Source organism: Electrophorus electricus, chromosome 2 (genome assembly GCF_041902795.1).
Source record: "Electrophorus electricus isolate QZ-2024a chromosome 2, ASM4190279v1, whole genome shotgun sequence".
Taxonomy (NCBI): Eukaryota; Metazoa; Chordata; class Actinopteri; order Gymnotiformes; family Gymnotidae; genus Electrophorus; species Electrophorus electricus.
This window is the reverse complement of record NC_137498.1, coordinates 32,742,117-32,763,229: the sequence shown is the minus strand read 5'-3', so window position 1 is coordinate 32,763,229 and position 21,113 is coordinate 32,742,117. Positions and strand designations below refer to the sequence as shown.

The 21,113-nt window shown below is 44.8% G+C and overlaps 1 protein-coding gene across 1 annotated transcript; it reads right to left on the bottom strand.

The window, feature by feature from the left end:
• Window positions 1-1,360: 1,360 nt before the first annotated feature.
• On the bottom strand, window positions 1,361-20,673 carry rnf216 (ring finger protein 216). The gene is made up of 17 exons (XM_026997965.3): window positions 20,543-20,673; window positions 19,489-19,656; window positions 19,114-19,259; window positions 18,349-18,978; window positions 16,457-16,533; window positions 16,262-16,364; window positions 15,913-16,074; window positions 15,698-15,812; window positions 15,446-15,582; window positions 15,238-15,288; window positions 14,719-14,856; window positions 14,074-14,222; window positions 13,857-13,935; window positions 6,634-6,731; window positions 5,809-6,031; window positions 4,523-4,598; window positions 1,361-4,386 (listed from the first exon to the last, which is right to left on the bottom strand). The coding sequence occupies exons 2-17, from the start codon at window positions 19,553-19,555 to the stop codon at window positions 4,106-4,108; spliced, it is 2,532 nt and encodes an 843-aa protein (XP_026853766.2). The 5' UTR covers window positions 19,556-19,656; window positions 20,543-20,673; the 3' UTR covers window positions 1,361-4,105.
• Window positions 20,674-21,113: the final 440 nt, after the last annotated feature.

The following is a 21,113-nucleotide window of genomic DNA, read 5'->3' as shown; positions in this document are numbered from 1 at the left end:
CTAATTCAAACATTGCCAAGCTCCCTGGGAGCACTAGAGCTCAGAGTGCCTTTGTCTTGCAGCTGTTGGGAAATCACCTCTGAAATTACTGAGGCATGACTGCACCTTCTAGAGTTTATTTTCAAAGCCTGTTGCTCTACGTGCATAGGTCAGAGGAAGAAGTGTTTCCACAGGGATGATTGCTCTTCTGAGCAGTTTTAGATTTTTCTAGCCCTCATTCTGATCATCAATGAGATCTTTGTGCTACTGCTTTGTTGGATCAGTAATCACCATGCAGATTTCACTCAACTTTAGTTACTGCATTACAGCTAATTTGTTACAAAGAACCTGAAATCATGAACTAGTTATGGAACACTATTCAGTACATTTACAATACATGCAAAACCACAACCACCTTAATTGATAATCTGTAAGTTAATACATGGATCACACAGTGAAAAGGTGCTGTGCAGGTCATGCAAATGATTAATGACTTCAAAAAGCTTATTTACTGAATTTAAACAGGAGACATTTTCTAATGTCCCCATGGTCTTTCCCTTCCTCCACGAGCATGCCTCCTAACCCAGTAATGAACAACCCCACCAGAGCCTTTATCCACTTCACTGTGAATGCCAAAACCAGGCCAAGAAAATGTCAGGAAGGTTAATTAAGCTTGGTCCCGGTGGTCCACACAACACATCTAGCCATCTCAATGACAAAGTGCTGGTTAGGAACCTTAACCTTAAATATGAACAGTATTCAAACCAATAATTCATAAGCGTAATGTTTGCTTTAAACTCCTTTAAGCAAATCCTATTTATGCTATAACCTTTTGAGCTGGCAGGTTTTATTATTAGAACAATAAATCTGTACAAAGCTTGGGTGGTGTAGCCCCTGAGAAAAAGGTAAATGAAAGGGTTAAGTAATCTTCAACCCGGGTGCTATCATAGTTGAACGTTTCCATGGCAACTAAGAGCTTGTAGCTTGAAAATGAAGGCATGTGTGCCTGTTCTGGGGAAACAGAGGGGGTGGGGCTGATCCAGGCTCTACATCTCAAAATCAAAGGTGGAGGATGGACTATTGTTCAAAACAGGCATCTTGTGTTAGATACTCCCATAGTCAGGCAGATATTGCAGGCAAGGGATGTAAATGAATGGGAATGGGTTTGACATGTCATTGGCTGACTCAAGTAGATTGCAGGTTCCTGACCTTTAATTATATTAAATGAGAAAGGCCCACCACTGCACTGTTTCAGATGTATGTGTGCTGTATTCCTTGGCAAGGGGTGAGTTATATCATCAAGGGAACTGAAGCAAGGAAAATTTATTTAATAGGACAAAAAATATATTTTAACTCAAAAATATATTTCAAGGGAAAAATATTTCAAATCAGAATGCTGTGTATTTTCATTCCACACGTATGCTAGTAAAAATCCAGTAGAATTCAACAAAGAGTAATAGTAATGTAGATATACTTTCTTAAACTGGCAACATACTTGTCTGAATGGTTAACAATGGTACTCTTCAACTGCAAAAATAACCACAGAATGTTACAGAAAAACATATTCAAAAGCTTTCAGTGAAGCAGTAAAATGGAAGTCAAACAAAGTTAAAACAAATTGATGTGGCATTTCCCAGTAGCTTTGGAGAAAGTGATGAAAATAGGAACAAATATGCTCACACAGACATCACATCTCATACCTAATCACCAAGGTTGAGAGTCTGCAATTCCCTAGAATGTCCCTTTCACAGTACTTATATGAGCCAAAGAGGCTCCTTCTTTTAATGACATCATAAGATATGGGCAGCAGCTGCAGCCATCACATGACAGGCACTGACCCCAAGAAGTTAATCAGAAAGCTTCATGCTACATTTGACCACCCCCTAAGGCACTGTGATGGGGGAGATGGCCCTCACGACCTTTAATGGCTATAGTATTATACCCCAGGGTAAGCAGGCTTCTCCACAACTGGCATTAGCTTTATCTGGCCAGACACAAAGCAAGGTTCAGGAGAGCATATGTATGTTACACAGTCTCACTAACCATACATGTCAATCACAGGTGGCACAGGCAGTAAATGTAGGGTGGTGGGTAGGGAAAGATTTGGAACATTGCTGTCATTGTCACACAAGTAAAAGGTATTGCTATGGTGACCAAGGAAGGATGGCGATTGTTCATCTTGACCAAAAGTTGACAGAGGAAAAAATGCACAAGGAAAGCAAAAAAAAAAAAAAAAAAAAAAAAAAAAAAAGACACAAAAATGAAACATTGCAGTTACACAACAGCTATGTGCAATTTTGAGACATTCGCTGATCTGTTTCTCTGAATTCTCCATGAGTCCATAAAAATAGAGATAATTAGATTCTGAGCTTCATAGACACTGTGAATCGCGAGATAGCATCTTTACACTATTGCTATAATCAACCACTATAGCATATTATCTACTGTATACAAACAGCAGTTCTCACATGTACATCTAAGATAATGGTATATAAAACAAACATTGTGATCAACTGGATGGACTGAGTGAAAGACTCCTACCAGCAAGTACACTTGAACTTTAAAAAAAAAAAAAAAATGTAAAAATCAAAATTTATTTATATAACGCTTTTTACGACAGATGTCACAAAGCAGTTTTACAAACGTTCAAGTCCAAGCCCCATAGTCATTTTACTGACCCAGTTAAATGCAGGAAGACTCAAAGGCTTACCTCCATTTTCAGCAGCCTCTCTGGCAGTGCTACCTCAGAGCTACCTGCAGTGTTCAGCACTCCATACCTGTAGGGCTGACCTAGTGGCCTAGCTAGCAGGTGGAAGTCATTGTCAAACCAAGCTCCCTTAAGGTTACAAACAGTACAAGAGCCAGGTTCCATAAACCTGAGGGAACACCACACAATCTCAAGGACCACTCACTGTCAAGCTGTTAGAAGCTTACGTCTTTTTTTGTTTGTGAAGTCCACATCACGACAAGACTCACTGAACACTTCAGTCTAGAGGTGCTCACTTGAAATCTGTCTTAACAAGTTCTTTTTCTTAGAACTCTGTAGCCTGACTTGCTCTACTGGCTGTACAGGAATTGACTCTGCATTCCTTTCAGAGAACTACAGCACTGCACAGAACTAGACTTGACCCCAAACCCCCCACCTCTTTAGTTGTGTGTCTGCAGTGGCATGTATTTCTGACCCAAGGGCCCAGTGCCAGCTTCCTGGAGTGGAAGTGTGACGAAGGCTGAAGGCAACAACCATACCAGGGTATCAAAACCAAGTCCAACAGGTGGTAAAGAATGAACTGATCTCTCAGTGTGATCAGAGCAGTGAACAGTGAGCTGACAGAAGAAAAAAGGTCTTTTCCCCATGAAGCATTTCCACAGCACCTCCGGATGATCTGATAAAATAATATGCAAAAATATGTGACAAATATAAACAGTAAAATTAACTATGCAAATGATTTCAGACAGGAACATATCTGCCACATAACGAACGGGCAGATAAGAGACTCCAGTTCTTTGCATGCAGCTCTTCCCAACAACAGTTTTCCTTAGATGGAGTAGAGGACAACTTTTAACTGACAACTTAGAGATTTTATCTAAACAACAAAACATTAACCTACAAAATGGGAGTGGGGACGGGGAATTCCCTAAAAGGCATCAATATGGACAGAGTCGGTTAACCCACACTACAATGCCTAACAAACTGCAATAAGAAATGCCTGCTGGAAGGTTATGGCTGGTTTCTTTACTCTAGATTGTTCTCTGTAGCTCAGAATGAGGGTTCATTTATATGTTCATTTTAACACTTACTTTTAAATGCTGAGTCCTATTACAGCAATAAACAAACAACAAATTACAAGTCCATAAACATATTTTATTCAAATTAAAACATATCCTCTTGTGTGCATGAGTTCCACATTCTGTAAAAAAAAAAAAAAAACAACAAAAAAAAACAACAAAAAAAAAAAACACCTTTCCAAAGAAATGAGAAGAAGCAAGTGGAATAGGCACTCTGCTGCAGTTCCACGCTCTGGAGAAAATTAGGTCTCTGTCTCCTGAACCACCATGCTAGAAAAAGAAAATGAGCGAGGGTCTAGGCAGCGTTGGGTACTAAGAGTCGCTCACACGTTCCACGTCTTCAGATGGGTCTGAAGAAGCGGTGTGGTGGGCCATAGTGCATAGGCAGGTTAAAGTCGAAGTTAGGGATGTTATAGTTGGCGGGGCCCATGTTGGGCAGCGGCGGCACATAGGGGGCAGCAACGGGCTGCAGGAAGAGGCGCTGTGCACCGGGACCCGGCAGCATCACCTGTGGGATGAGGAGGGGCGGTCGCACAGCGTTAGGGGCTACAGCCTGCATCACCCGAGGTCTTTTAGCAGGGACAGGCTCCGGAGGAGGACCCACTCTCTTCCCGGTGGCATCTGAGGGAGCGGTGGTGTAATTAGTGGCTATTCAAGCTCTGCTGTTTATAGTTAATGATACCTGACAGGTGTAACAAAATACTGAAATGAGGGGTGAGACAGACAGACAGACAGACAGACAGACAGACTCTCCCACCTGCCAGACTGCTCTTCTTGTTCAATTCAGCTTCACCCTCCTTCTGGATCTCCTGGATAATTCTCTCATCATCTTGCTAAAGACACACAAAGAGTAAGGGACTGAGAAAGAGCAAGAGAGATACTGTGTGCGTAAGAAGGTGAGTGAGAGATCACATGCTCACAAGAGTATACATATGAGAAAGAGAAAGAGAGAAAGAGAGAGAGAGGGAGAGAGAGATATGCCAGAGAGAAAAATCATTCTTTGAGAGAGAACGTGAATGCTAAGGTTCCTGACAGTTCTCCGATTATTGTACTCCGAGGACAGTGAACACTCCTGGCCAAACCCAACCCCTCTCTTGCCAGGGTTAGAGTTAAGCTGAAGCACAGGCCAGGCAAACAGGACCAGCCAATGGACCTGGTAGTTCTGCTTCATCGGTCCAGCACAAAGAAGCTGAAATGTGCATGGTAAGGCTCTGTATGTAATGGCATACCCAGGGAGCCACTGGGACAGCCCATGGCCAAAATAACAGTGTTAATTTATAAATTAAATTCTTAACAGTTTAGAGAATTGACAAGACATTTCCGATTATAAAAGGAACACACAAACCTTTAAAAACTCCAGGTGGACAGAATTGAGCAGGGTGCTGTGAATACAGTTTTATGAGCATATTCCAGTATGCTGGGGTCCTCATCTGTTCTCACAGAGCATCAAAATGTTTAGTGTAAAAAGCCTCCAAAGCTGGGTGTAAATAATACATGATGAGTTCGGTAATTTGTACTTGGCCATTATTCAGCTCCGATTTGCAGATGGAGTTCCTACTTATCCATTATAGAGCCTAAGAGTAGCTGACATGGCCAGGAAGCTGTGGTGCACACATGACTGTCCTCTCCCTGTATTCAAAGGCCTGTGATGAGCAATAACATGAGCTACATTACTGGAGTGCTTACTAGTATTCATGAAACAGTTGTAACTCAAGTCCTAAATGGGCCCCGGTGTATATACAGTGCTATCACAAAGCTGGAACAGGTTGTGACTGCATGCATGTGTTTACTCAGAAGTTCAACAACTTGGCACAAAGGGTGAAGCCCAGCAGACGTGGAGTATCAGGTTACTGCACTTACATAATGGGCTCCAATGAGAAGCGTTCACCTGAGACCAGAGCCTCACTGAGACTAGGGGGAGGAAGAGAGAGACAGAAGGGAGCGGGCACGAGAAAGAGAAGGGGACAGAGGGATCTGAAGGGGGGTGTGTGTGTGTGTGTGTGTCTTGTCTGTGCACACAGGTGTAGAGGGGAAGCTGTTCACCGTGGGGTCTGTCCACAGCGAACACCTCTTGCAGTGGCGGCAGGGGGCCCCGGGCGAGCGTGCGTGCTGGCAGAAGTGGTTGTAGCCGCTGATGGGCTGGCGGCAGAGGTAGCACATGAAGGCCCCACAGCGGCACGACATGCGGTTGCAGCCCTCAGACTTGACCAGGCCCGCCGAGCACTGGTGGCACTTCCTGATGCGTGCTGCCGTCATCCGCTCCTCGCTGTGGTGGGAGAGACAAGAAGACAACAGCATGGGGTTTAGCTGCAACCACAGCCTCACCTTGGATCGGTCAGAAAATGTTACTAAAGAAAATTACATAGCAACGTGTCTAATTTAACCTCACTGCAGAGCCGTTCTTCCTGTGGGAGGAAGCAAAAAGGTGTCAAGGACGCGGGGTAAACAGGATAGCTGCCACTGAGCCGCCTGCTTCCTCCAGACAGGGACAGGAAGGAAGCAGCACTGCTCCACATCCTGGCCAGTCCAGGAAGTGACCAGCCGCAAGAGCATGCTGTGCCGCTAAACATATTTACACAGGCCTCCATTATCCTCTCTTCCTCCTTATAAAAATGTAGCACTGCAATGGGTCAATGGCAGCTGGACAGACTGTACACCTGCATAACAGGAAAGCTTTGGAGTGCACAGTCATGTTTGTAGAGACCTCAGTTAGAAGTCATGAGAAGTGCTTATTGATGAAGGCAGACTCCAATGATGTCATTAACAACCGCTTTGATGGTGGAGGGCATAGGCAAGAGCCTTGCCAGGCCAAACGCTGAGCTACAGCGAGGCAGGGCCCTGGCTAAAGTTTATCAGACAGGAACTTACAAGGCCACTCGCAGCCGGATCTCGTCCCTCTCCAAGACCTGCTCGCAGGTCTTCCCTGCATGTTCCTTCCATACCACATGGCACCTCCGGCAGCTTTCCTGTAGAAAGAAGGGGTGACAGAGACAAGCCTCCATGTTAAATGTACAGAGTGGTGGTGGACAGTATTTTGTTTATGCATAGCATGTGCTCAACTGGATTTGTGTGTTAGGAAGTGTTCTAAGTTCCCTGCACCGCATCCAAGTCTCCTCTAGCAGCAGTGCTGGGACCTGTATTGCCGGCACTCTTTTGGGATTCATAGGAAGGCCTTCAGACAACACAGCACGGGTCAACGGCACAAAGGCTAGGAGCTGAACTATGCCTACACTACAGTAAATGAGTGAAGCTCGCTGCACATCTGCCTCGCTCATGCCCCCTGTGCTAATGTTCCCCACACACCTACAAACAGTCTCTGTGAGACTTCACATGCAAGGGCAGCGTGGCGGCCCTGTGCGTTTGCAGACAGGAGCAGCTAGCTGGCTGCACCCATCACCCAGGCTGGTTGCCTGGATACAGTACCTTCATCTGTTCTGTTTTAGTCATGCTTACCCATGATGCTGGGCCTTTCAGCTGGCTCTGAAGGACATCTGGCCTGGGTGCTGGCAAAGCCCCAGACCTGGGGATGTGTGAAACCGGGTTAGAATGCAGTCCAGACGCCTACACAGTTCACACAACCGACGTCTTGGCACAAGAAATCGGCATGTGCAGGACGCAGCTGTGTTGCCTCTGAGACCAATTCACCATGCTACTTCATCAATCCTGGATTTTTTGCCTTTCACATAAGGCCACCCTCCACAAGTTTAGGGACAGGTTTTTGGTGTGTTAAAGACTGGCCTTAGTTGTGCTAATTTCCACACTGTTACAGTGTAGCACTCTGACACTGGAGATAAAGAGCACACATTGTGTGAGAGCAGCTGCCATGTCACAGCTTTAAACAGCACCAACCTCCTCTCCTCTCCGTTCCACACCCCTCCACAGACAGACACACATACCCAACAGATGTGGCCACTGCCCATGGAGCGTCTTCTCTCCCTCTGCTGAGAGTTGCCTGGAAACAGCCCCCCTCTGCTAAATTCCACCAATATAAATATTTAAAGTTGACAGTGAATTTTAATGCTGAAAGCATATGACATGTGACAGCTTGGAGAAGCAGGACACGGGTAGACAACTGTCCTCAGCACTGACGGTCAGAGGTGAACCACAGCTCTGAAAACAACCCTAGAGCACATGGTCATACAACAGCTTTAAGTGCATTACTCAGTACCTATTCTTTATGACAGAGGAATTATTCACAGATGTAGCATGCTTTAATCTTCCTGACAAAACATAGACATGCTCATAAAATGTGAGACACATGGTGTCTCTTTTCCACCAACAGAGACGATGGCCAAGCAGAAAGGCAGACGGAGCGGTGGTGTGGAGTTGTGCTGAAGAGTAGGATGAGGAGGGATCACCCCCTAATGGAAATCAATGAAACAGCAAGGGTGGAACAACAGTGACCTAAAGGGGAGGGTGTGCGTCAAGACAAATATGGCCTGTTCAAACCATAGCCTTTCTGGAAACAAAACATTGACCTGTACTACACAGTACATGCATCTGAACTCATTCACTGTTGCAATTTAGACACAACTGCAGCAAGTGATCTGTCTCCTTCCTGAGTAATCTCCCTTAAACTCATGTGACACCACCAACAAAAACTTTCCATATTTCTTCACTTCCTCAAAAATAAGAGTCATCCACAAAGAACTTTATGATACTAGTCTCAAACTAAAAAATGTTTTCATATCATTTAGCCCATTAGCTTTGGAACTCAAATGGCTTTCAATGGTACTTGAACAGGTTTTGTGATCTACAGATACAGTACGGAGAAACAGCCTAAGACTGGGTCACACAGTGGAAGCTAATTTCTGAAGTTAAGAGTCATATATGAAGGCTTGGCCTTGTGCAGGGAAGACCAGGTGCTGCACAGTGGCTATGTGCTGCAGACTGGAGTTGCGAACACAGTGAAGGAGGCTGAAGGAAATGAACTCTTACACGAGTGCTGTGATCAAAGGTGAGCATGCAAGCACCCTTGCTTATATAGTGAGACTAAAATACAGCAGTGACATCATGCTGACATCATCCTGGTGAAGGAGCACACCTCTATGCTGAGCTGACACTTCCTGGATTGCTCAGAGTGGTGCTGAGGAAGGGGTGGGGCTGGCCCAGAAACCTTCTCAGGTCCTCTGCTCATGTAAGCCTGCCCCACTTCCTGGTTGGCATGCTGGAAATGTACACTTTGGCTTGTGTGCACTGTTGGCTTTATGAAGTTGTTTGGCACACTGTGAACTCCTGCTGGAACCACAGCAAACACTCTTCAGATGCATGAGTGATGGGAGTGGAAAACTACTGAGCGCCAATGTTTCCAGAGGCAAATTGAGGAATACCAACAGAACTGAATTTTACACCATGAATCTCACTACAATCAGCCGAGAGAGAGAGAGAGAGAGAGAGAGAGAGAGAGAGAGAGAGAGAGAGAGAGAGACCCCTCCAAATGCCAGAGAGAAAATCATTCTTTGGAGGTGCCATGTATGGAGGAACAAGCACTCCCAGGGCATAAAATCAAGAGGAGCCAGCTTGGCCACACAGGAAGTCAGCAGCCATCTATGCCAAGTTCACTTTTTTTAAAGTGACAAGTCAAAGATATCATCCCGACATGCCGAGCTTCAAGAAAAACGAGAAAAACTACCTCTGCAAGCAAAGGAGAACGTGACACTTCATGTCAGCACATAGCAGCACTAGCTTCCTATCCCCCAATGAGCAGAGCTAGCGGCTGCTGGTTAGCAGAGAACTCATGAGCAACCCACCCAGTTTGGAATCCTCAGCACCCTGGTCTGCACTGGTGCACGCAGCAGATCATGCCCATACACCGCAGTCAGGCCCAAAATGCTGACCGGCAGGCAAGCACAAGTACCATGTGAATAAGGGCTCTCACCAACAGCCTTGTTGTACTGCACAGCCCCACATGAAACAAATGTGGTTTGTTGAACATATGTATGTTAGCGCAGACATGCGCAGCATGTAAGAGCATTGTCCAGCTCCGTCTCTTTTCCGTGCTCCCCCCACCTAGCACACCAGCCGCAGCATGCCCTTATAAGGCAGAAGGAGACATTAGTGGAGCTTCTGATTGGGGGGCTGCTGCATGTGCAATCGCTAACGTCTTGGTACGCAGTGCTCTGAAGGGGTGTGCCGGCCTACGTCTTGCCTGGGCCCTAGCGAAGAGAGTGGCTAAACCACGCATGAGCACACACTCGCGCCACGCGCAGTTACGGAGCGAACTGTAAGGTTGTTTTTTTCCTTCACTGTGCAGGCGGGGCGTGTGGAAGCAGGGCAGGGCTTGCTTGGCTCATGAATGGCTTGTGCTGCCAGGCAGAGTTAGCTCAGGTCTCTGGAGATTAGGCAACATGTCTCAACTAGAACTCCTCTCCAACATCTGCAGGTAGATGGAGTTGCCATAAAAGGCTGGATGCTAATGCTAACTAGCAAGTGGAAGAAGAAGTGAACGCGCGCACATGCAGCGAAAACGCCGCCACAGACATCTGTGAGCTGCAAACGAGAAATATGAGCCATTCCTTTTCTCATATCACTTCAGTGTAGAGTAATGCATCTCAAAGTTTGAACACATACACGAAAGCTAACACAATGGACAACTCACAGGAAACACAAAAGCAGCAAACTGTGGTCAGCACAGTGGGTCTTTAAAAAACCCCACTTCTGTTTTCACTAACCACATATGGCATTTTTTGAATTTTGAAATGTGCACACACAAGAATGGGTGCGTTGGCGGGGGAGGGGAGATCTGTGTCTAACTTAAACTATTCTACATTTTAAACTGGAAGGATCTGGGCCTGGCCAATCAGGTGCTCAGAGTGGCAGAAAGAGGCGTTAGCCCATAGATACTGAGGTGGAGAATGCGTGTCAGTTATATAGGCTAACTCTTGCATGCACAGCAAGGGGAAGGCCATTGGTGAGGGGCATGGGGGTTGAGTCAAACCTAAACAAAATCAGTATTTATGCAAGGAAGGAAAAAGGTTGGGGGGGGGGGGGGGGGGGAACACCTCCTTGCGAATGAACACGCCACCTGGGAGGAAGAGGAGGGGCAAGTTTCTGCAGCTTGCTGGGGCAGGACGCTGGCCGCCCAGGCAGGGGTGACTGCAGAGCTTTACATAGTGGAAGGCTCTTCGACATGGGTCCCATTGACTGTGGCCATTGAAAACCTCTCTCAGTGCAAGCTGGGAGGTCCTCTAACAGTCTGCAGACTGAGGGCTACTGCAACCCACAAGCCCTACGACTTCAGTGATTACAACTGAAAAGCTTTCAGTTTTTCACAAACCAAATCATTCAGCATGTTTTTTTTACCTCCTGATCATTTACATATAATTTGTATTTTTTGTATTAAGAAGTAGATAATTTGGATTTGGAAATAGTCCTTCAACACAGATCACTGCAGCTCAGCCCTAGCTGCTCTCTGCCAACAAAAAAGTCAAATAAAGCACTAGAAAAGGGCAGGGAAGAGGAAGAAAGTGGGTCATAGTGTTACACCCCCCCTCCCCCCAAGACTATCCATTCTCCTCTCACCCCATCCTGGGACACTCAAGAGGACGAACAAAGACAAGCAGTAAAATGGAAGCCTAGGCTGATAGCTTTTTACGTATCAGGAGTGTTGGAGAGGGCAGCCAAGGGCCAAACTGCTGGAGGGTGTGTCCAGCAGGGTGGCTTTTCCCGCTCACCCTCCCTCCGTCCCCTCTGGATGTGATTTTCTGCAGGAGTGGGGAGGAGCAGGGCACGGGGCAGCCAGAGGAGGAGGTGTGTAGTCAGAAGCAGCTGTGGAACTGGGCGAGGCAACCTTATTCTGCACTACAGAGCAACACTGCCACCATGAGGATGTACTGCACAAAAAGCAGGCACCCTTTCTGCAAATCTCCTACATTTTTTTGTGGTCATAATACACATGTAAACCTACCATAAAACTCAGCAGACACATTAGTAGCACAGAAAAAGAACCTTCCTATAGGCAACAACCATTGTTTGTGCTGTAATTCTGTACAATGAGTACTGCTCACAGCAATTGAGACGCACTACAGTGTAGTGTTAAATGCCAGGCTCAGGCTAAGCTGAGTGTGTTAGACGGGTAAATGCTCATGCTATCTAGCACTGGCTCAAGCAGGTGCTGGGTTTGTATGCACTTTCAAAGCTTCAAAGAGAAAAGCCTGGAATTGCAAGCTATTACATCACACCTGTGTGATTGGCAGCGGGGTTTCCCCCTTCTGAGAACAAGCATATACAAGAGCTGCAGGAACTATGGACCCTCTTCCTAACTCAGCCACTCTGATCCGGTAGATCGCAGCACACTCGCATGCAGAAAGCCATGCCTGTTCCTCACTGGATCTGCCAGACAACGTTCCCAGCAGGTACACCCAGGCAGACATCACCCCCAGCAGGCACACCCTACAGGCGTTTATGAAGGTCTGGGCAGGGTGCAGGAAAAGCGCCCCATCCCTGCTCTCCTCTGAGCCTTCATTTCTGATGGAGTGCCTTCTGCATAACGTGGGAAAGAAGCAAGAACTTCTAACTCTCATGAGACACACCTCCTCATATGAGAGTATAATACAATAACCATTAGGACAATTAACCCAGATTTGGGTTAAGAGCTACTGGCTTAGAACTACTACTCTGGAACAGGTGGTAGAATTAGTGCACTACACCTGTATGCTGGAATTTAAAATGTAGTAATTCCTAAAGGCAGATAAAAATAAATAAATAAATAAATAATTTTTTTAAACAGGGAGTACCAATTAAACCTAGCTGTGGAGGATTTGGTAAAATACAAATCCCACTGAGACTTTACACACTACTCATCACATAATTAGTTTTGCCCACCTTAAGCCTCCTCCTCCTTCAGTGAAACCGTCCAAGTTGTTTATGAAGTGCTGGTACAAAGAGAGTGTCCTTGAGTGGGTCATTCACCACTGTGGAATGCCCTTAATCATACACGAGTTTTTTTTCTTCCTTTTAACCCCCTTCTGTAGCAGTAAGACATATTGGACAGTCACAGTGAGTCTATCCCACTGGACTCTTTGAGGGTGCCACAAACAAACCATAACACCTTACTAAAAGTAGGTCACCAGGAACTTTGCATTGGGGAAAGTTTATGTCGAAAGGCACTTTTAGAGTAAGTGACTTTCACTGAGTGAAAAAGCTCTGGGTAAGAGCCGACCCTGTCTTTATTCACGCCTTGAGGACTGCTGAGCTCCCATCTGCAGTGTTAATTCCTTCCCCTTAGCATATGAGGGGAGATGCCAAAGAGGCCAGTGTTATTACCAAGCCAGGGAGAGAAGTTGACAGGAAAAAGAAGAAGAGAAGGCGGCAAAGGGTGAAGGTTTTGCGGTTCCTTATCTCTCTGTCCCTCTGAATTGAGGAAGGGACAGCTATGGCAGTGTGTTTGACATGCCCTGCCCATCAGCTCAGACACGGAGCCAGGTCCCTTTCCGCTGCTGGTACATTCCTGACAACTACCCGCCCAAAACGCCCGCCCGCCCGCCCACCCGCACGCACGCCAAAAACCCCTAGAGCTCACACAGTATGCTGAAACCCTTCTCTCACAATTCAGCAAAAGACGTCGACTTTTAAGACATTGAACAAAACTTTACTGGCATGTTTAAATGAAATGAATGTGTTTAAATAAAATGTGTTTCAATGGGTTCTTCTTCCAAATAGAGACAAATGAAGCAGTTCACAAATGGGAAGCAATGTTTTCATTTATCGGAGCCTTGATCTGTTTGGTTGCAGATCAAGAATGGTTAAGTTGATTGCAGATCAAGAACGGTTAAGTTGCCTTAAAGCTCTTGAGAGTGGCGGGGGTTGTGGCAAATATGATGAATGCCTGACTCTTTGTTCCCACATGACCTGGGTCACGTGAGCAGAGGATGTCCTGCCAGCACAGGAACCCCATTAGGCTCGTGTATACCTGCACAATTCATCACGAGGGGTCAAGCTTCAGCCTCATTAAAGTGCTGGCCCCCATGGCAGCCGATCCAATGGGCCCACAGCACCACCTAGTGATGACCAAGGGGCCCTGCTACCTTTAACACCAAGCCATCAGCGCTTTCCATTCAACTGTAATCAATCATAAAACCTTTACCACCAACCTTTCTGCAGCGAGGATTGGGACAGCTGAACAGAGAAATATCTTTATCCAAGAGTGCAGGGAAGTTGCAAAATGGACACCTTGAAAGGGAAAATGGGCAAAAGGTCAGCTTGGGCAGCACTTCCAAAGTGGAGGAAATTCTCAGGAGCCTCTGTGTTCAGAGAGGTGTGAGGACGTGTGTATATGCGTGGAGCGCCTGGGCCTGGCGGATGACGTACCTGACCAGCTCATCTGCGCAAGTGGCAGCCACGGCCTCTTCTGCCTGCCGCTCATAGTACTTGCAGAGGATGTTCTCCGGCAGAACCTTCTCCAGCTCGCTGGTGGGGAAGGAGCAGGTGCAGCTGCCATCCATGCAGCTCAGCTCCGACTGACAACACAAAATGCTACACGATTGGACTTGCAGGGCATGTGCATGCGGCCATATCAATAAAAACTTTGGTGTTTTAAAGTGGGACTGGGCTATGTGTTAATCACATAACATTCATATGGTGTGAAAGTGAAAGGCGTTTCAGAAAAGTTTGGAAAACACCTCCACCTTCCCATTTCAAAGTGAAGAGGCCAATACCAACTGAACCACTTCAAGTGCTTTCCACAATACCAGTCAATGATTTATGACTTTCAGTTATGTTCCCTTTGAAATGGGAGCAGTCTATCTGCTCATGCCACAATGACAGAGTCCAAACAAAACATTTCAATGCCCTTTTATGGAAGCATGTATCAACAGCCATCATCACTGCAACAAGCATTGAAACCATAAGACTATCATCTGACAGTAATCGTGATACATGATCAGCTGAAAATGATCTGTTGGTACCACGCTTTGTGGCATGAGGAGCAGAATCCCCGCCTTGCGAGCCACATACCCGTCCAGAGCCGAACACAGCCTCCTGGGCATACTTCACCAGGCACTCCTTACAGAAGAGATGACCATCGGAGCACTGCGTCATCTCCTCAAAGGCAAAATCACCACAGCAGCAGCCACACTCAATCAGCTGACCATCCTGCAGGACACACAGGTCAGGCACAGGGCCTCACATCACCTTTGGCCACCACGCCTCAACCAAAAGATTTTGCCAGACCCAGTTTTTGCAACACTGCAGAAAAGGATGTTACTCCTCATGGTCAGGACTCCAAAAGCAAACATCACATTCACTAATAACAATTTTCATATTATTTATATTATTTTATAACAGAAGACAATCCAATCATTGCTTTATCTTTTGGCCAAGAGTGGAGTGAAAGAATTGCATTTGGAAAATTAGGTATATAAAATAAGTTGTTATCTCCCACAACAACTAGGAATATACTAAGAAATGTTGTAAATGAAAATGGCTTAATTCCTTTCATGGGTCATTAACAGTGGAGTATCTCCTCAGCCCCACCTTTTGATACTGCTCCTCATTCACTTGAACAGCCAGAAGGAAATCTTCATGCTGGAAGCAGAAGTCAAAGGCACCACACAGCTCACAATTAATTCCCACATCCTTAAAACTGCCACTCGTTATGATCTTGCTCTCATGGCGCATTTCAGAGAAAAAGCAAAGTGGAATCTAAAGCCTGCTGAAACAGTGGGATCTGTCAAAAATGTACCTCGGCCATTTCCTTTGCTTTCTGCTCATAGAACTGAAGCTCTTTTATTAAAGATGGCTCCAGCACCGCACCAAAGCTCCTGCACCACCTTCGGTTTTTCTCCAGGAAGTACATCTTCCTCTCCAGTTTCAAAGAACCTGGGAACATGAGACTGGTTACCAACATTCCAGTAACTCTTACAATGGCCTTTTGAAGATATATGGTAGAAAATGATCAACCAAGAAAATTTGGAGGCAAGTGAAGTGCAGTCACCCTGCTCAAACTTGAAATCGATAAAGGTGCGTTCATTGGGCTCTTTCCTCTTCTTCTTCTTCCCTGAGGGATCAGTGGAACTTTCTTGCCACTTCTTAAGGGCATCAAATAAGGCCTTGAACACACAACAACAAGTGTTCACATGTGGAAAATTCAAGCTCCAGAGCTCAAAAAAGACAGGTCCGTGGGAAGCTTGTAACACCCTTGCTCAGTACCTTGCGGGTGATTGCATAGTGTCCTTTGAGGGAATTCAGGGCCCATTTGATATCCTGGCAGCTGAGCATTTTGAAGTCACCCATGAGCATGTCTGCTGCTTGCATGACAACCTCTGGCCCAACACTTTTCAACTTGGAGTAATCAAAATAGTTCTCACTTTCCTGAATGAGAAAACAATACTCAAAAACAGTTTTATCCACCCTGGAATATTCAACAGGTCAGCTCAAGAAATGGTCCTTTCATAACATAGTAGTGTTATTTTACAGCCTCAGGTCAAAAATGAGAAGCCTCAGTAGAACTGTCTCAATTTTGCCTGAAAACTTGCTAAGGGGGAAATACTGTACAAACCTGCATTTCAGTGTCATTTGTCTCAAGGAGCATACTCCTCTGAGTTAGAGCAGAGTTTGCTTTCCTTGGATAATCTGGATTCTCCAACAGCATATTGCATAATCTGGATTTTTAAAAAATAAAAGGTTTTTACCTAATGAACCTAAAATGATTTAGAAACATATAGGTACAAACTGAAGGAAGTAGATAGCTTACACATTTAAATCTTTGAGGTTACTTCCCTCTATCAGTTCTGATACATAAGCCTCCTGTACATCTGGGAAAAGGTCCAGCTGTAAAACAAAATGATAAAATTTAGCATACTGACATGCTGTGCACATGAGCGACTTATCTACCTTTGATGAATCAAATTGGTATAACTGTAAAAATGGAAGATCTCTGAATGTGCTGTAATGGACCTCAGGAGTAGGACTCTAATGCCATAATGTCAGAGTGCAGCTAGCCCAGCTACAAAGATCCTGAGTACTTAATATATGCAAGTTAAAGCAAAATTCAAACTAAACTTCTTGCCAGACCCTGTAAGAACCAAAACAACTTACAACTATGCCAGTTGTAAAGTAACTGATCATTGATTAAAGCTGAGGGCTAGAATGAGCTTTCTCGAACACATCTCAAGGACCCCATCATTTCACATTAGGAGCTACAGCACCTGTGAACAACTCAACATAAATCCGAGCAGAGCATTAGCCTGTGGTCTTTGTATTAACAGTATACCAGATGCTGAGATTAGAATGCAGTTTATTACAGCGGAAAAAGGGTAGAACTCACAAGAGACTTATAGGGCTGCTCATATCCTGGTTTGCAAAGAAGAGTATGGGGAAGGCTTGGAGGTGTATACATAACAACTTAAAAAAAAATGTATTAGACTTATAGGACCAGTAACAAATGCTTCAGAGTCTATATAGCCAGATTATCCTGTTCCTGTCCCTACAGCTGTTCCTTAAACATGAAATTCAATTTAAAAAATGTATAAAGTAAAATAATATATTTTTATTTTCATGGTCATAGAATGAAAATTAAAAAATAAAAATGCCAGAAAAATCAACAACTTCACTAGAGACCTTCAGTAGTTCTGATGTACTCATGTATACTGTGCTGATGATCAGTCTGTTTTAGATATGAAAATACAATTTTAATGAGGCAGATGTGCAATCCATATGTTGGAATCTAGTCTAATACAGATTTCTATGGAAGGTCTGACCACTTCAAATCTCTAATTCTGTCAGACTTGTGTTTTAAATCATTTTTATTAGATTAAAAATTCATTTAATCCACGTGTACGTGGAGGGGTATAGTATAAGTAGACTGATTTATATACATTTACATTTTTAATGTATATTTTTCAACACAGATGGGTGAAGCAGTCTGATAAACCTGTCAGATGGCAGTCACTGTTTTAAATGTCTAGTAAATTTTAGATTTTTTTTATTGATGAAAATTGTAGTTTTCTTTTTTTTACATCCTATATTCAAGCATTTACTTTAATAATATTAATAAGTAAAGAATCATTACCAAACTAACATGGAATGTGTTGACTGTTTAAACCTGTCTAGGCTATCTTCAGGAGTGATTGCATATGCCTGCTAGCTACATTCAGCAGCAAATTGATCTATTGTGGGGGGCGGGGGAAACGACTAATTTGAATGTTTTTTTCATGGGACATTGTGCATTTACAAGCTTTTATGTAAATAAGGTAGTATGTTATTCTTAAAGCCAATGACAGCTGTGGTCAGAATAATGATCACAGTCGGCCCACTCTTTGTCTTGAGGCTGCATGTTTGTTATATGGAATAATTAATGCAGTTATTCATTTTGATCAGTCGTACCACTGAGCATGTCAACAATGTAAGTGTCAGGGAGATCGAAGAGCAGCCTAGAATACTTGAACAGATATGCTCTCAAGTTTCACATTCCACAAATTGTGAACGAGCGTTACTGCAGGCTACCTGAATAAAGTATTGCTTAGTCAACATTAAGGGATTTACATAATATTAAAGTCAGTATTTAAAAGGATATCAAATCACACAGATGATGCTCACTGATCCAGCGAGGGGCGAGGTACATGTAGATACTACTAGAAGACTCACCACTTTCTTCACAAGCACCTCAATACCATTCTGCTCAGAGGCCTGTGGTACTGGAGGCACCATGGCTGTTGAGGGGCCAGGCCTCTCGTCATCGGCCAGTGCCAGTAAGCTTGCGGGGGAGGGCGGAGCAACCCGCTGCTGGTCCTCAGGCTGGAGCATGGCTGCCTCGGGCTCTGGTGCCACCTGCACAGGCTGGGGCTGGACCAAGGGTGGTTCCTGAGTGGGGATTGGGGCAGCAGCCCCTGTGTACCTTTCAGTTCTCTGCAGATTGCCTTCTGCCATCTGGACATCCATGCCCGGGTGAGCTGGTAGTTCGGCGACAGGTGGGGTGAAAAGAGAAGTGCCCCAGTCTGAAGGGTGTGCAGCAGGCACAGGCCCGTTAAGTAGGGGTATCGACCCTGCAGCAGCAAAGTGAGGTCTGTCTCTAGACGTGGAAGGTACAGGGTTCTGGTCCGTGGTAAAGACACCTATGGCTTCATTTCCTGATGTGGGCTGTGCAGGTGCTACAGAGGTCTGGGGAAGTTGCAAGTCCACTGGGTGTGGGACTGGCGCAGAGGCCTGGATCTGGGCTATGCTGCCCCCCCACTGAGCAGCAGGCCGGATCAGGCTGCGAAGAGGCAGTACCTGTGGCTGACGAAGACAAAACAGCAGACAAGCTTCCTGATAAAACTACCACAGAAACTGTATAACGTTATTAAAAACCTTTTGCATCTATACAATTTGACCAGTGTTTAACTTTGGTGACACATGCTCAGTTTTACATACCTCCAAAATGCTAACTTCATCTTTATCATCATCATCATCATCATCATCATCTCTGACCACAACAGAATCATTTGCCACAAGTGTGACCAGCTCATCCTCAGAATCATCAGATATGGTTATGTAGGTGCTCCCTGTTGATCTGTTACCTAATGAGAACACACAAAAAGAAATGCATGCAATAAGTCCACATCTGCTCCAAGACAAGGCACTGTGGTCCCTTCATATGAAGCATTCAAACTTACACTGAATTTCCACAAATGTTATATTTTATCTTAACCCATGTTATCAAAGCTTTGGTACTGAATCTGTTACAAGACAATCATAGCTAGATTTACAGAGGGTTATACAAACGTAGTATAGGAATGTGACAGAAACCTTGGCTGCGATGTGTGTTGAAACTGGCCAGATGAATGACATCGTCATCACTGGTTCCGTCAGCCATGGTAAGACAGCCAGACTCCCTGAATCTTCCACCTTTTCTCTCTCTTTTGCACACAAACTCCCATGCACACAAAAGGGGCCTGAAATCAGAGGACCATGGTCCTGCAGACAAAGACCCGAATAAAACTAGTTATTGGTGGGTGAATATTATGATGTGATTCCAGGTTATCTAATTCTGCACAGCCCCAAACAAGGATCTAGCTGTAATTCTCCACGAAATGTTACTCATTCAGTGCAGAGTTTCACTACTTGAAAAACTGATATTTGTATTCTTAACATGAATGCGTTTGTTATAAAGTAAGCTCGTTACCTAACGAAAATAACAATAGCTAGTGTTTACTTGAAGTGATTGAAATGTTAATAAACGTCGTAACGAATTTATAAGACATTAGCCCCTCAAGTTAGTAAACTCCTAAACTATCTGATTAGCAACAAACGAGCCATTCACGCGGAAAAATTATAACGCCTTAATTGTACTTTTTACAACATTGTTGTCGCTTAGCTACCAGCCAACTACGATTAAACAGTAAACTAGAAACACAAGTTGACTGACACACCAATAGCACCAGTAGCACAGAGTGCTCAAAAGATTCACAGCTTTCATCGATGGGACTTGCTCTGCACGTTAACTAACAATATAGTAAACTTTGGTAGCTTGAATGATCAGGAACATAGCGTTAGCTAGGTTAGCAAACAGAACACGCAGATAAACAGCTAGATATCAAGCTAGCTAACCAAAGAGGTAGCTAGGTAGCCAACATAGCTAGGTAGCTAAGATAGCTAACTAACCTAACGCTAACCTAGCTACGTTTTAGCCAAGAGTAGTCCAGCTGGCTAACATCCTAGCCGACTAGACAAGGAACTAAAAGACTGTACTTAGGTAGATTTAGTGGTTTAGATTACCGTTTCAACATAACTCAGTTGCAGACCAGAGGGTTATTAATCGGATTTCAGTACGCCGAATGTTGGGGAAAAAATTTACACCTACCTCTCAGTTAAAACGTCCAGCACATCGACAAGGTTTAGGAGCCGGATATCGAAACAAACGGTCAAAACAAGCCAGCGTACGTCAACGACTCAACGTACGTGAGGAGTCGATGATGATGGGGGCTGTAGTTCTTATCTTCAGACACGGTACTCGAAAGTGTACGCACAGTAGATGTCACTATGTTCTTTGCAGACAGTAAGGAAACACAGATCTGACCTGTCTAGTTCATGAGAGAGAGAGAGAGAGAGAGAGAGAGAGAGAGAGAGAGAGAGAGAGAGAGAGAGAGAGCCAGCAAGAGAGAGAGAGCGAGAGAGAGCAAGAGAGAGAGCAAGAGAGAGAGAGAGAGCCAGCAAGAGAGAGAGAGAGAGCGAGAGAGAGAGAGAGCAAGAGAGAGAGCGAGCGAGCGAGAGCGAGCAAGAGAGAGAGAGAGAGAGCAAGAGAGAGCGAGAGAGCGAGCGAGAGATCGATCAATCGATCATCGATCAGAATATTATGAATCAGCTAGACTTGAAAAGGGTTGTAAACCACAAGGTTCAGACTGACAATCTCCAGCATATTCTACTATAACAAA